The 17,060-nt window shown below is 37.5% G+C and overlaps 1 protein-coding gene and 1 long non-coding RNA gene across 9 annotated transcripts in view; one reads left to right on the forward strand and one right to left on the reverse strand.

Moving 5' to 3' along the window:
• LOC128890891 (uncharacterized) overlaps positions 1-17,060 on the forward strand; it is a 98,889-nt gene that overhangs the window by 30,719 nt on the left and 51,110 nt on the right. For all 8 annotated transcript variants that reach the window (XM_054149865.1, XM_054149864.1, XM_054149868.1 and 5 more), the window contains one exon: positions 12,675-13,170. In XM_054149865.1, the coding sequence (XP_054005840.1) occupies positions 12,675-13,170 (496 nt within the window). The remainder of the gene's footprint in view (positions 1-12,674; positions 13,171-17,060) is intronic.
• Positions 6-5,310, reverse strand: LOC128890896 (uncharacterized). The gene is made up of 3 exons (XR_008460705.1): positions 4,781-5,310; positions 2,809-4,431; positions 6-2,757 (listed from the first exon to the last, which is right to left on the reverse strand). It is a non-coding gene; the product is annotated as an uncharacterized LOC128890896 (long non-coding RNA).

Consider the following 17,060-nt stretch of genomic DNA (forward strand, 5'->3'; position numbering starts at 1 on the left):
GTTATTTTTGGTACCGTGGAATGCATGGAGCTCGCTAGACCGATGTTTGTATATGTTAACGCTACAACTAACGACGGTCGTTTGGTGTCATTTCTATCTTTAAAATTAGAGAGGAGCGTGGTAGATAAATTTTATGTCTGCTCTGTTGCAATAACTGTCGGCTGATATTGCGATAAAAGCATCGTTTACGCGTGAGTTATTATTAAAGAAAATTTTCAAATGTATGGGTGAAATTGACCGACTTGGTAGTTCTAGTGTTAAGGAGGCTATATGGCCCAAAGGAAGATCAAAAGCATCTCGATGCTTGTAAGTTTTTTCACAATGAACGATTACGTTTGGTTAAATCAGGCCTCTGGTTAGGTATAACTATAAATACATGTTTTAAGGGTGATTTACCTCTTCGGTTATTCGAAAATGCGAATAAAAAGCTGAGATATGAGTCATAGTCTGTTTTCATTACGCTAGTTCGCGATACCAGGTGCTTACCATAACATTCAATTAGAGGAACAGCTTAATGCATGAAAGAGCTAAGAGGTCATATACTGCTTGCGTACGAGAAGAATGAATTGTGCAACGCGATAGCCGTTTTATCTTATTAATCCTAAACAGATTACAGTCTGAGGCGAGATAAATATAACCCCAAAATGAACTGACCATCCGGTTTGCAATTTTTAAAGTCCGGGGCGATTTACGTGTCTCGTCAAAGTAATTCTTCCTATGCTTAAGCAGCACACGTAGTTGGATCTATTTTCGATAGCTCGATATTCCAATTCTTTGTGTAACAAATCAGGGTTATGGTTACATATAAATACGTCCTTAAAGACTAATTTTACAGTTTAACCAAATCTAGTCCATTTTTAAATTAAATTTCTGTGAAACCGAAAACTCTACTTGGAAGAAAAACATCTAAAAACATTCACGACTCGATGTATTATTATTTCAATTAATAGTTAGTTGTATTCTGACGCAAGTGAATTCGAAATTGTACGTTTACAAAATCACTTTTAAATTACATATGTCGCCCTAGGGGCCCCACCCGAGCGCAAACAGTTAAAGCATATTTTTACTAAAATATTATAGTTTAGTAGCACTGGTATTTTTTACGATATTCTAACTAAAATAAAAGACAAAAGAGAATCTAGAAATTCTATTGCCTAAATTAATAGGGAGACAAAACCATGTGTTTGTGTTTAGTATTTGTCGGACGCTAAACTAGGACTGTTGAATTGTAGGCATAGCGGATCATGGAGATCAGTAAAACTGTTTACGTGTGTCGGATACATGTTGCAACATGTAAACAGCGTTAATGTAGAGCTTGTATACTACACAGATATGTCTCATTTTCAGAGATGGACGAAATTCTTATCTCGATAAAAATGTTTATTCAAATAAGTTACGTTGATAAAACGCAGTTGATAATTATTTGTTTAAAAATATTTTGATCTCTTATTTTTGGACCCTCCTTAGAAAAGATGTACGATTCGTAGGTACTTAGTTTATCCATAGCTGCACGCAGACCACAAGTTTTATAACATAATGTCATACTGCTAAAAATAGTACAACTAGTTTAATTGATAAGTAAACTAAGATTCAAGGTCACCTTGTCGTGTAATCAGAACATTGTGTAACTGTACACATGTTGAAAGCTACGTAACCATTCCCGTTTTCACGTCGGATCAATTACCTTTTCGTTTCTTTTATTTTTATGGTTTTATCCGCCGTAACATGTTTAACTTATTGCGTCAGTAATTGAATACATATAATATACCAATGTAGAAAATCCTGATCTAAATTGTAAATTCTTTCTAAATAGAGCGATAATTAGAGCGTTAATTTCATCGATTGCAACGTAAAATAATGGTAAATTGTAAATGAAAAACAAACAGTATCAGTCCAATGTGGAAATAACAAAAAACACATAAAGCTATGTTTTATCATTTTAATTTTAGTTTCCACAGATATTTCTTTTATTTTCATTTCCAACTGTACGTTAACTGTACGTGTAGACAAAACGTCATCTAAATGCTTGCAGTGTTAACGGTATTGGTTTGGTCTTCGGCTATTATTCGAGTACAATCGTAGCCATCATTGGTACATCGACACGTAACGTTCTCGAACGTTCGTCCTTTTGTTTACGTCGCATTACGCATCGACAGCCGCTGACTTTGACCCCAACATATGTTTACACGGTTTCGCGCAGGTATACGGAGCCACCGTGAATCACGGTTCACGTTGCTTCCATGGCTTCGGTGTAAACATTTGTCTTCCGGCGACCCGCAAAAATGGGTCGTTAAAATTTTCATTTACCGAGGATAGTTTCACTCGGTTTTATCTGGAGCGTCCACACGAGACTCGACGATGGAACAATATTTGTGCACTGTCTCGAGATTGTATCTGTTTCGAGCCTAGAAACCGGTGACTAGTTCGCGATGAATATTACCGATTGTTCAGTCGGAGCGTTAACATTCATCGTACGTCCGTTTGAAATATGTATGAGCGTGATCGGGAATGAAGTTTTCGTTTCGTTTAACGAGTTTGGTCCGATTGTTTATGTTGATTTATTTCATTGGAACCGATTAAGAATCTTAATATACCTACTGAATAATTTTAGATCGTACATTACCACAGTTACTGTTTATATAACTGCATTTCAGATTGTATATTACTATAATTCTCAGGAATCGAGAATCAAAATTAATGGTAGGAATTTATTTCATTTCATGTATTCATGATATAAGCTACTGTAACAAATACCTGCTAAACATAAACAAAAGGTACGTGCGGTCAAGTAAAATAACAAATGTGCACGAGGTATGTGCAAAATAAAATAACAATATTATTATATTAATTGTATAATGTATTCCCCACATACATTGTACATGTTTTTCTGTATGTTGTCTATATTACTGTAGGTCATGAATGCATAAAATTCCGCGGTCCAGTGATCACAGGCAAAGTTTGTTAGATTTATAACGTCTCCTCAGAGAGAACCCCATAGTGCCAAGCTCTCAAGGGCTGTAGACATCTTTTATCGTAGCTACAGTACGGGTTTAGCAATACTGAGGTACCCGAGCTATAGGGAGGACAGTGGGTCCCAATTTAAGGACTAGCATCCCTAATTGGAGAATTACGAAGCAAACGCAATATAACGTAATTTTACGCAAGAATCAAACGAATATGAAAAAGACGCAAATATAAGATTGTTACATTAGGTGTTAGAGTCAAGTTATACGACAACGCACCGCTATAAATAACATGCATTCATAGTGCTAAAGGTTAAATATCATTGCTGTTTCTTCGTCGGAGTACATTGACTGGTATATCTCGGATACGTAAACAACCTTTCTAGATGTCCGTGAATCTGTTTCGAGGCATGTTTCTCTTGCGCGAGTGGTAGCAACGAGGTCAGTGATACCGTGGCTTTCGTAATGGCGGACGAAGTCGAGGAACAGCTGCCAGTCCCGCGCTTACACCCACTCCTCTCATCATCCATTCGATTTTATTCAGCTTCTTAATTCTGCTTTCATCCGCGTCCCACGTTGAACGCCTCACAAATCTATAGTACAGATTCCGTGTGTGCCCCCGTAACGGTCGTTTTCCCCTCCGAATGCTTCGCATCCCGCGTCTAATTCCAACTCTAATCAGGCTTCGCGCTCATCCAATCGATGGGATTTCACTCTCGTTCGCGTTCTTACCGATCCTCGCCTCGACGGATCCATTCCGCGGGTCGGATTCTCACCTAGTTCTACCTTAAGGTCAAATACCTTGGCCCGGGATCCACAATGGATAAAGTCGAATCGTAACAAGGCCTGAATTAAATATCGGTTTAAACAGTGAACGGTAAACAGTCCGTATCGTCTTTAAAGGATCGCGAAAAAAGCGAGGTTTTATTTGAATTTGTTTTTAGCTGATCAAATAGAGGCGAACATATAAAACACTTTTTATCGTAACTTTGTTAATGTTTAATTTAATTCTAGCTTGATTTGATAATGTTTACTTATTTCTAACATATTTGTATCATGGATATACGTTGCAAGTAAAGATAACTGTTTTATATGTTCCCTCTATTTCATAATTGATTGATAATATTTAAAAATAAAGCTTCAACGATTTTTAGCGAAATTATATACATATGTACAACTTATGTATTCAATAATCTTGTAGTGTAATATGTAACACGTTAAAGAACGTAAAGCAAATGCAAAGATTACGAATAAAAATATTGCGAATAACGATAAATTTGCGATATTGTATCGGTAACAACGCAATTTACGAATATTTGCTGAAGCATAACACGATAAGATCGATAAGCCTCTGTAACATTCCAATTCTGAAAAACAATCATTCTTAAAAATAAAAAATGACGTGTCAGATCAGAGAAATTTTGATTGCGAGCGAAAATTCGAAATATCTATTTCAAATATTTTCTTTCTTCCTGTAATACGTTTGATACATTATTTATAATCAAAGTAACTTAAATTAGACTGATCTACATGTGTGTGTGTGTGTGTGTGTTTTTTTTTTTTTACTAAAAAAAATATCGGGGAATAGAAAACTTTATTGCACATCTAAATGTATATGTACTTATATTATTATCAGTAGTACAGCCGCTAATAAATACCCTGGAATTTATTAATCGTGTCGTTGGTAGTCTATTTACAATACACTGCTTAATTTTGGGCGACAGATCTTTCAAAATACCCTTCGATAGTATGCACAAGTTAACCGTAGTCTATATTAATACATATCAATGTAAAAAGTCCTCCTCTACGTTTTAAACTTTTTCTAAATAGGAAACTAGTTAAAGTATTAAAACTCGAACAGTTAATCTAGACTTGGCAAAGAACAAATTAACGAAAAAAAAAAAAAAAAAAAAATGTAGCAAAGAATTAATTTCGTCAACGAAAAAGAAAGTTTCCTCAGTTCGATACTCTTAATGAAATTTCACTTTCGCCCTCGTTCCCATGTCATTCTCACGTAATTCGACCTAATTGTATTCCGTAACGCCGAACGTCGACCGTTTAACCTTTATCGTGCCCTCCTTCCCCCCTCGCCGTACGCCATTTCCCTATCGTTTGCTTGAAAATCGTCCGGACTCCACAGCTGGACGTCGGTCGCGTCGTGTCCTCTTTTTAAACATCTTTCTTTGGACTATCGCGGCCCGTCAGTTTCAGTTTGACTTTTCTACCAATTAATCTTAATCTACGTCACGACCCTTGCTCGTTAACGATTCATTTCCTTTTAATTCGACCGTCACAAGTGGTTCGCTTGCGCCGGTGTTGTTTATCTTTGCACCAACGATAGACGAGATTTTAGGGAAGCGAAAAGTTTGCCTAGCACGGAGATAGAAAAAATAGTTTGTTTAAATATTCGTTTGTTCATTCAAACAATTAATTACTAGTGCACATCTTTATCTTGTTTAATATTCGCAATTCTTTTTTTTTTTTTTTTTATTCTTTTTGTGTTGCGCTTTGGATCGATAAAAAGCAACAACTGAGCGGTTGCTTAATAAAGCACGAAATTTCAGGGTAGACTACATTGAAGAAAGCTACATGTCTAACATTTATCTTTGTACAAAATATGACTGGAAAAACCTAAGAAATTTCTTGTTGAACTATATCAAAGAAAGATACGTGTCTAATAATTTCCGTTTCAATTCAGATATACACCTGCATGCAAAAAAAAAAAAAAAAGAAACGACAAGAAGGCTCCAAGTTTGGCTTAGTTATTCAGTTTAATGAAAAATCTCTTGATAAATTACATTACAGAAGCTACGTGAAGATTGTTTGCCGCGGAAAATATTGGATTTGTAGAGAAGCCATAATTTTCGGCTTAAAGTACCAAAGAGCCCCACTTGGGGAACGGCCTGCCAATCTCCGAGCAGCTGTGTTTTTATTGCAAGCTTCGTTAATCTCGCGATCGAACTCGTTTCTCGGAACGTGTGGCGTATCTGATCCTCTCTCGTTTGGTTTTTACAAACATCTGTTTTATCGCGCGGAATTCCGTCGAATCAGCGCGGCTTGTACCTCGTCGAGTCGTCGGTCTTTTCTTGCGCGTTGCTTCGACTCGTACTCGACCGCGACCGTTATAATGATGACGGTACGGTGGACGCTAGACGGTAGATGGTAGACAATGGTTGAAAATGGTCCATTTTCGAGCTCGTCTGGGAAAGTAAAACTGCTATGGAACAATGCTTCTGTGTGTGACAAGAAATGAAAAGGGTACATCTAATTCTTGTTCTCTTTTTTTAATCAGAGCTTGCGTTCCAGATCGTGTTGTATAAAAAAAGAAATCGTATGAAAAAGAACGTAGGGTATACATGGCAAAATATTGGATATTTTCAATGATTTGGTTTATTTATAAAATAGATATCGAAAAGGAAGATGTTACAGCCAATTGTGAGCTATGCACACTCAACAAATAAATGAACATGAAAAACTTGAAAAAATTAAAGAAAATCGTATTCTCGACAATCTTAAACATGAATACAATTACAGTGTCTGATAATATAAATTAATTAAAACTATATTATAAATTTAAGCAAAGATATAAATTCAGAAAAAAATGTATTTATATATTTTTATTTTTTATTTCGAAATTCCAAACCAGTAACAAATGATGTAACTTATTAGAGTCACGATTGTTTCAAATACTCGTTTAAAAATAATTTTAACACTTGACGAATAAATTGTAAAAACAACAATACACAAGTATTATTCAAATAATTCTTCTATATCTATTTTACATTTATTCCTAAAAGGAATACGAGGAATACATGAATCCATTTCATTTCTTTTCTATTCTATATTCACCTTACTCTTGTGTCTCTCGATTTCTCTTAAACAATTATTATAATAACAGTTTTCCAGTCAAAATAAATATTTTATTCGCGAAGGCCTGAATATCGAACGAACACTATTACATATAACTCCGTGTAGAAATTAAAAAAATTAATTGAAAAAGGCCAAATTATTACTAATCGATTAACATTCTTACGTAATAACAATAACAATACCGACGATATTTATTTTGAATTGTTCGACAAAATTTAAACGTACTCTACATCGCGTGTTCTATTGGAAATTAGTTGCGAGGGTTCAACGTCCGTTTATCTCCCTCGAACCGCGAATAATTCGAGTCTCGCGATTCTTCGTTTATTTAACAAAGCGCTGAACATAACGAGACCGATATCCCACGGCTGTTTACATCCACGAGACGTAGGGCGTGCGTGTGGGGCCCCGATGAATCATCACAAGCTGCTGCGGAACGTTGTAATTCAAGAATCCGTTGCATTCTTCGCGACCTTTGCCGTTCTGACACAAAGATGATACAAAACTGTTATTTAGATACATATTCGAATAAAAAATGCAATACATAAACAACTTTCGATCTGTTCCTCTCCCTATCCCCCTCCCTCCCCTCGGGGGGGGGGGGAAATTACACTAGAAGAATTTCCGACATTTTTCTGCGTATTGCTTTTACAGAAAAATATGTATTTAATTTTCGTTTAACTTTGAGAATATTTTGGGGATGTTTCAAACTACATTGGGTCATTTTTTCAATTCATTTCACAGAAAAATCTTTGAGTTATTAGCTTTGTTATTGGTGGAAATTCTGGAGATCACAGTTGTTGTCTGAAATCAATGCAATTTTTATTTTACATTATCGACATGTTTTCTGAGAAAAATAAATATCGATGAAACACTCGTAATGTGGTTTTCTCTTACGCGGTCGTTTCGGTGTGACGATCATAACATGATTTCGAAATTTCTTCTCGAGGTCTGTAAAATAAAGAACTATTCCAATGTATTTTATATCAATAACATTATTCAGGAAGAGTGTACGAATATTTTCGTATAAACTTGATATAATTTTGTTTAATGATTCATATTAACGTTAAAATAGCTCTTGTCGATGCCGATATCTTGTGGTTGTTAAGATAAAAAAAAAAATCTGTCGAACTGGATACAATCAAAATTGTGTTTCTAACCGAACGAATAAGAGATTAAACGAAATACCTACACTAAACATTACGAAAATATCTGGTTCGAGCTGATTGTGTATACTTTTGTGCGTACCTTGTCTTTGCAAATAGTACATCAAGTATCTGAATACGTGTAATCGTTATTCGAATAAAATTACGCCCATCTCTGTCCTGGACTAGGGTACGATCCGAACGAACATGGCGGCAGAAAGTAGCGGAAAATGGGCCGCGTTCCAGTAATAATACTTGTCGACGGTTCCCCTTTCGTTCTCATCTGAAACGTCGCGGCCACGAATCGTATATATTTAGAGGTGTGACTTCAACGCTGGATTTTATCGGGCTGTTAAGTCATTGCGACGTGTCGCTGCATCTGCGATACTAACGACAAAAACACGGTGACGTTATAATTTGTGCAACGTTCAAATTATGCATCGTTAAATATATACAAAAAGCTTGAAGCTATACATAATAACAGCCACAAGTCGCAATAACAAATATACATCGTATTTCTTTTATTAACATAGGTTTACTTAAAGAGGTGTTCTGGTTTGAACACTGTTAAAGATAAAGTCAAAACCAGGCATCGATGAGTTTACTGATCTGGATCGGAATACATTTTCAACAAAGGCGACACTTGCCCCAAAAATAATTACTAGACAGCGGATCTTTGTGCATTTATAAGAAATTTGAACGCGCAAGAACCTACAAAATGCAAACAATATGCAAGAATATATTAGGTTGTCCAGAAAATTCGTGCGAATTTCTAAGAAACATTCAAAAACACGTTTGAATTTTAATATATATTTATTGAATTACATAGGTGCCATTTTGTTCCACAAGACCTTTCCACTTTTTAAGGGATGTATGCATGTTATTCGTTTTCAACCACTTCGATATATTCAGACCTGTACCACCTACCAAAAATCGACATGGACTTTTCGGACAACCCAATAAAAAAGATTGAAAGTAAAGTTCATGTTATAACATTTGCAGAATAAAATCAATTCCTATTTAGGTTCAATTTTTGTAACCACGTTCGCGAAGATTTTATTTTCCTCAAAGATCCGCAGTCTAATAATTACCATCGGCGATATCGCGAGAGAGAACTTCTTGACATTACTTTGCCTTACGTAACTCCTTAATTTTGGCTCAGTTCGCGTTATCGTAACTCTGCACGTTACATTTACGTTAGTCTTGTCTTTTGTACACGTCTGTTGGGGACCCCTGGCCCCCATCTAGTTACGGTACTCCAGACTCTGGAGTCCAGAGTCGCTAAGCTCGTACTGTAGCTGCATATTTGCATGGTACATCCCCTGGGGGCAGCATAGCACTGTATAATGTATAGAGAGGTCATTTGATGTGATCTTAGGCGTGTGATCTTGATCGTACGGCAACAAACAGAAAAAGCCTGACCAGAGGAAACATAGACGAATGAGGCAGAACTCTGTCGATCTCTTTATATAACGAACAGCAGAGAAGCAAAAAGTCGCGCGAGAAATTCTACGACTGACTAGCTGTACGCTTCGGACCACCTCGAACGACTTCCGGACTTGTACTGGAATGAAATAAGATTAATAAGGCTTCCGAGGCTGGTACACCTACAAGCGTAGAGGTATATATTTAACCATAGGCTCGTTCATGCTCGCATACCTCGAGTTCGTAGCATCGCGCGAAGCAGAAATATAATTCTCCTTTTGACTCTCTTGACGATCAACGACTCCGTTGGAGATGATACATGCAGTAATCGAACCCATAGCGAACAGTAAAAAGAACATATTAGGAAATGCAGAAATGTATTCTGTGCATTTGCGCTCAATCGTTTGTAACTATAGTTTGAGTGAAAATATTTATTTGACATTTTGTTGGATTAAATTATCGATATTCTATGGTTTCAAGTCTCGACCCAATTTTCATTACAACGAATCTGTATATTTACATCTTTATTTCAATGACTTTTGAAATCTATGTTGTGCACCCCCAACTACCTTTGCAAATTTAATACGACCGCAAAGGGTTAATATCTTAATTAGGTTTATTTGAATAATCTTTTTGCTACGTTTATCTGAACTCATTCGATTAGAAATTTAATTTACTTTTTAACCGATTTCGAAAAGGAGGAGGTTACTCAATTCGACGTCCTTTTTTTTTTTTTTTTTTTTTTTTTTTTAAAGGTATGTTCACCGATTACGCCGAGATGGCTCGACCAAACCTCTCGCATCTTGTAGAGCATGTTATTTATTCTCTGAAAAGTCGAAGACGTCCCCTCTTTTAACGTTACGTTTTCCCTTCCTTTCTTGGATCGCTTGCTTCTCTATAAAATTGACCAACACGGCACATATATGCGTACCGCGTAACGACGTGATGATTTGATTTTTTCTTGGCGGACAGAAGGCAAAAGAAAAAAGATAGAGGACAGCGATTGAGTGTAATTGAGGCGATCGTTCGATTCGGATCCGTCTGACTCGAAGCACCCACTCTATTCCGCACGACGAAACGACCAACCGCAGGCGTTCATCCGAAGGCTTAAGTGCGCACTTAAACGTCTGAATCTTCCGTCTGTAAAAATGCAACCGTCAATTCTTTCTCAGGAAAGTGACCTCCGCGAAGCGCGGGCGCAACCGAGCTACCATTCGACGTGAGTCACGCAATTTGATCGGGTAATGTCTTATGGCTGGGAATAGGGGCAAGCAAGTGGTACAGGAAGAAGCTAAACGGATTGATATTATCTCATTCGCTGCGGCGTTAGAACTTACGTGTTAGATGCATCTATCGCAGTCTGTAAAGCGGAGAAAGTGCGCGTGTTTTGTCCTAGGCCTGCTAGTGAACTCGTCTGTTAGCCTAGAATCTAGGCCCTAGATAGTAAGCCCTGCCATAGATAAAGGAACGTGTGGAGGCTGTGAGTGTAAAATAATAAATGTCAATGTTAGGCGTTGAGACTGACAAATACGTTTTCCAAATAATGTTTTAGCATTTTTGTTTGTCCTGGTGGACATTTAAACGACATCATCTTTCACGTTTAATTGCCTAAAAATTGATCAAATTTGTGGCTGAGTAAATAAAAGTTGGTCGGTTGTTGTCCATCCCTTAATGAAACGATTTCATTTTCTTTTTCGCGTTCAAATCAGAGTTATAGACGGATAGATAGATAATTTATTTCGTGTAATTTGTTACGTAAGTAAGACCTTTCGCTTACATTACGTCACATATGAATTATTAAAAAAAAAAAAAGAAAAAAAATTGTAACCTATATTACACGTCCGTTAATCAGAATTGTACATATTGCAATAATTTTGTAATGCATATTTGATTAGAAAAATAGCCGATCACAAAAAAAAATGGGTAATGGGTGACCGTTCCATTACACGTTACAAAATTAATGGGACGGTTATCTATTACCCATTACTTTTTTTAATTTATAATTAGCCACTCGGCCTTTACCCATTTTTTGGTAATGCGTAATCCGTTACTTTTACATTACAATTTTCACATCTATGATTCCAATAGAGTAAAACTTTGCTCACCTCTGGTCGCAATTAAGGGTTACGAAACGTTCGTCCAATCACTTTATTCGCAATGCTGGCATTCAACGTACATTCGACGAAAGCATTGGCGCTGAAACGTGCAATCTTCAAAGATTTTCTTGAACGGTGGCTGAAGTCTCTGAAACGGTACGCGTTGTTTAAATAACGCGCTCGTGTTCGGATAGTGGTCCGCCATTATTTTTGCATGCCGGTTTGCGAGACAATCAAGCGTTTAGGAGGCAAGCATAAGTTGCAACCGCGCGTCCTGTTTCCGCGTTTTCTTCTGCATGTAACGGGGTGCTGCGTGATTGATGATCGGATCGCGTGAAAGCCGCTGCTACGAATTCGCCATGGTGCGAGAACGACCTATGGAGGATCTGTGCACGGCTCGGTGAAGTTCAAAGCCACCAGGGGCAAACGAAACTTGTCGGGAAAGTGTTACGTGCCGATAACGCGCGTTGCCCTTTATGTCTTTTTATTCCTTTTCCTTTTCACTCTTTACTACTTTCCAATATTCCTCAAATTTTCGATTTCAACTGAGAAAAACCCGCAAAAATGGTGAAACGTGAACTTACCGCAAGTTCGAAAAAAAGAACGAGTTCTTTGGGTGAAAAAAATCACTTTAACTTGATAAAAAAAGTTGTTTACAATTTTTTTCTTTTGGATGAATTTCTTCAGTTCACACAGAAGAAAAATGTACGAGAATGAAAATTTCTTTTGATTTTTATTTTTATTTTTTTTTTTTTTTTTTTTTTTTGTGTCAAACCAAAATTACGACCCGCATCTTTCCCGCCGATAGGAGGTTTTAATTGCCAGGTGCTCTACAAATATGCGTCACAGTCGACTCAATTTGAATATTTCTTGTTGAACGAATTTCTACAGACTACTCAAATATGTATGAAAATAGGATACAAAGTTCGATGGAATTAATTATTTTTTCTATCCTAAAGAAATTCACGAAAAATCGTTTATTTTGGACCTCCTATATCAGGATAACCCCCTTGAAAGTGATTTTACGTTGGTCCGCCCCCTTAAGTCATGTCACGAAAATAATTCGATAGAGATAAGAAGCACCCGCGACTAGCGACGGATAACCGTCGCAACCGACGCGACAGGTTCAGTTCTAATGCGAACAAACTGACGGAGAATTTTCGCTTGGTTTTCCACAGCGCGAACGGGAGGGCGCCAGTGTCCAGCAAGCCGCCCCTGCCTCCGCAACCGCCCCGCGTCGGGGCGCTGAGCTCGAGACCGTCAGCGGCGGCGGCGGCGGCGGCGGCGTCTTCGTCGCGCCGACGCGCGGCCACGGACCTTGGAAATCCGGCGGCCATCGAGATGGCGAAAGCCCGTGCGATGCAGGCCGCCCAGGAGCGCCCGGTCGGCCTGCTCGAGACCGACCTCGACGAGGCCGTCCCGTCGACGACGACGACGACGACGACCACCGCCTCAACGAACGCCGCCGGCAAGAAGACCAGGAGTCTGCTCAATCTGAATCACACCTCGACCACCCCGCGACTAAGGCCCGAGCACGCCCTCCACGTACCCCAGTCGCCCGTCGGCGCTTCGCACAGGAGCCCCCAAGACGACGGCGCCGCCTCCACCATCAATCAACGGCCACACAAATCCATGGAGTTCCTCCTCGACAAGGAGAACCTGCATTTCGTCAAGGTAAGTCCGTATACACGTTTACGTTTTGCTGTTTCTCACCGAGAGATCCTCAGGCTCGGTTAGAGTGTCGCATCCGTTGCCGCTCCGTTCGTTCGAACGTAACAGAGTCTGCCTTAGGGTGTGCGGCATCTGGAGAGATGGATGGATTTTTCTTTCGACAAATCATGATTCTTTCGTAGTTGTAGGGGATGTCCTTCAATTGTAGGGGAATAAGATCAATTTGTCGAAGGGTTGTTGGAGAAATTGTACGGGGTTGCTTTCGAAAAATGTCTCTGGGGACCGTTCGACGAGTGCTGTTCCGTACGAGTTCTGTATTCCGTATGATCGCGAAACGAGTATCTTTAACGCTAGCCAAACGCCAGTTCACTAGCCTAGGTCATTTTGATCCGTTTCGTGTTTTACAAGGTTCTTACAGAAATCGTTTAGACTTTGCTGACTTTTATCCATACAAAGAGATAAGCGTATATCCAGATTCATTTTTGTCCGAGCGTTGTAATTAATTCTAATAAATCATTGCTTTTCCCCGAGGAATTGAATAAATTAATCGCGAGGGGTTCGTGAAATCGGCGAGATTGGCATGAAATACGTAGTCTCTAATTGTACAGAAACAAAGTTTTCATTGAACGTGTTAACAAGACTTTGGTTGTTTCACAGTAAGCATTTTTGTCTAGTCTGTTTTTGATTGAAACGTAGAAATTGTAAGAGTGTAAAGTAATCGGAGAAACCACAAAACGAGTTTGTATCACAGTACTTTTAGAAGTGCTACGCGTGCATTAGAACAGGTGTAAAACATTTAAAAAGTAGCTAGGCAAGTGCAAGGCTAAATTTCGATCATTTCGGTAAGGTAATTCTTAATTCCCGCTGTTCAGATCTATAGTTTAGTTGGATGGATAAAATATGCCGATTAAAAATTTCTTCGCATATATGGAATATTTTTGTCCAGTCTATTACGTTTTATCGAGGCAAAGAAATCTTAATGATCTCGGTTGGATCACTCTTGAAAAATGACGGAATATCATTCCTTGAAACCCTGAGTGCTTTTTGTGCATTTAGGTGAGCGTAAGGCATCTGAAAAGATAGCTAGGCGTGTTTCTTTCATCAGACCTCGATTTATGTGTTGAACAACCTTGTTTAGTTGAACTTCAATAATTCCAGTAGTAGGATAATTTTTAATTTTCATGGTTAATTCAACGGTTGAATTAGGCAGCCTATGGTGACGTAATATCTCTCTTTTTTTATCCTGAATGATATTAACTTTGCGTAGAACAAACAATTCATAGAAAGGTGTATTGGGTTTTAAATGTTCCGAAAGGGTGTCCTTTAAATCTTAGAGACAATTTGTAACGGGATAAGTTTCTTTCGTTAAATCTTGATTACTTCGCAGTAGACAGTTCTTGAGTTTATAATTCAGTCATCACTAAATGATAACTTTTAGTTTCAACTGATAAATCGACGGTAAAATTAAATAGTCAGCATATAGTGACGGAAAGTCTCTTAGAATTTTCATGTTACGTAAATAACAATGATACACGTTCGTTATTATTCGAAGGGATTATTTTTTATCACTATTCCATCATCGACCGGATTACTTTCTCGTTCCCAATAATACCCGCTAGCTTTTAATCGAGACAAATTGGTAGAAACAGATGGGTATTGATTTTTAAAACTGACAAAAGGGCGTCTCTCGAATCCTACAGCACTTTTGGGTTGCGAGACATTTGAAAAGATACTAAACCGAATTTCTCTCATCGGACCTTGATTATTGCGCAATAGGTATTTTTGTTTAGTTAAGTTTCATTTATTCCAGGAGGATAATATCAGTTTCCTTCAATAAATTTATAGTACAATTAGTGCACTGCGGATTCCTACGCATTCATAGGAAATTTGAATATGCAAGAAATTACAAAATACATACAGTGTGCAATAATATAAAAAAATATTGAAAGTAAACTTTTGTATAGGTACGTTCGCAAAGATTTTAGTTCGCATAAAAATCCGCAATCTAATAATTAGATATCCATGCTACATGGAAATTCGACATTTTCTTTGCATTTGCATTTTGCGTAATTAACAATGGTACACAGCAGTTTGTATTATATTCTAACTTTATGAAATTTAGCCCTTTAACTTTATGGAATCATTTATACTATGTTGCGTTTTCTCGAGACAAAGAAATCTTACAATTTCAAACGGGGTTGCTTCTGATAAATGACAAAGGATTGTTCCTCGAATCCCTGAGTGCTTTTGGGTGCATTTGGACGGGCGCAAGGCGTCTGGGGAGATAGCAAGACAAGTTTCTGTCATCAGACCTGCTCACAATAGCCATCGTCACCGAGGTGAATTTCATAGATAAGTTTGAGTTTGTTGTTAAGTTTCCTAGAGTTAGATTGGAGAACGCATACCGACATTAAAATAAATTTTAGATAGTTACAGTGCTACGTGACCATTTGTATTATGTTTCATTTTTAATTTTCTGGCAAATTATTATTCTCATAGTTATAAGTACGTTTTTATTGCAATTTACGTTTCCTTTAGACACTCCTGAAAAATTCGATTTTAAACTTTTTCGACCGCAGTTCGATTCATATTCTTAGAAATCACGTTAATAACGTCAAAATAAACAAAAAATATATTTCATTGATTTGGAATAACAATTTTGATTTCGAGAATTCCTACTATACCAGACACAGGCAAAAACTTACTATATGTGTATTTGGAATAGTTGATATCTCAAATATTTCTGTGTGAAATAAATTTAAAAAATTACCAAATGAACTTTAAAATATACTTGTAAGATTCACAAAGTTAAGCAAATTTTTTTCAATTTGTCTTTATACAATGAAAAGAATCTCGAAGAACGCTCTAATGTGGTTTCTTCCCCCAACTTGCTCATTCGTTCAAGTAGAAAGAAACTCTCTAGAGTGCAAAATGTCGACGAAGAGGTCTCGATCTCTTTATCAGAGAAGATAACAATTTATTTCGATGCATGGCGATGTGCAAACTTTCGCGAGTTATTTCCATCGAGTCTGCTAATTGTACGCCAAGCGATTGTCAATTGAATTAAGTTCGAATAATTGACCGCTGTTAACGATGTCTCGCGATACACTGCATCGAAGCGCTTGGGGGAGGGTACTATAATTAAAAACAGTATCAATAAACGCGTTGCCTTACAGTACGGTTCAGGATAACATTATCGAAGGGAAGAACGTGATAACGATATAGAACAGTTGCCTGTTCTACTCTAAACGGTGCAAGCACTGGTCTCGCCTAATTCTTATGAAAATAGTGTTGACAACGAGTGAGCAAAATCGAACTCGGTTATTTTTATGACATTTCGAGCTTCTAATTTTAATTTCAACCTACAAACACTTTAATTTTGACCTGCATTCTCGTTTCTCAACAGTTATGCAAGTGCAACAATCGTGCTCGTAATATAGCATGTCTAATTAGTACAGGTTTCCCAATCATATATTAATTAAATTCTACTTAGGGAGTTGCCAAAAGCTTTTTCGTCGTCTGTACGACGAAGTTTGAAATTCGTCTAAATTAAATGATAGATTTATGTCTGTACCTCAGTAATTAAAATTTTACAAGCAATTGTTGATACGGTTGAATTATAAAATTTAAACAAACGAAACGAAAACCAGTTCAAACGGGTACAAACGATTCTAAAGAATAGGGAAAAAACAGATTTCAAAAATCTCAATGTCGGTTGTTGACCATTTTCTGAACTCTTTTTAATTATTAATCGACGAAGGTACAAACGAAACGATTGGTGGTACAATCAAATACAAACGAAATACTATCATTTTTAACCGACTTCGAAAAGAAAGAGGTTACTCAATATATATATACAGGGTGTCCCAAAAGTCGGGGAGGAGCCGGAAATG

Source organism: Hylaeus anthracinus, unplaced genomic scaffold (genome assembly GCF_026225885.1).
Source record: "Hylaeus anthracinus isolate JK02 unplaced genomic scaffold, UHH_iyHylAnth1.0_haploid 12001, whole genome shotgun sequence".
Classification (NCBI taxonomy): domain Eukaryota; kingdom Metazoa; phylum Arthropoda; class Insecta; order Hymenoptera; family Colletidae; genus Hylaeus; species Hylaeus anthracinus.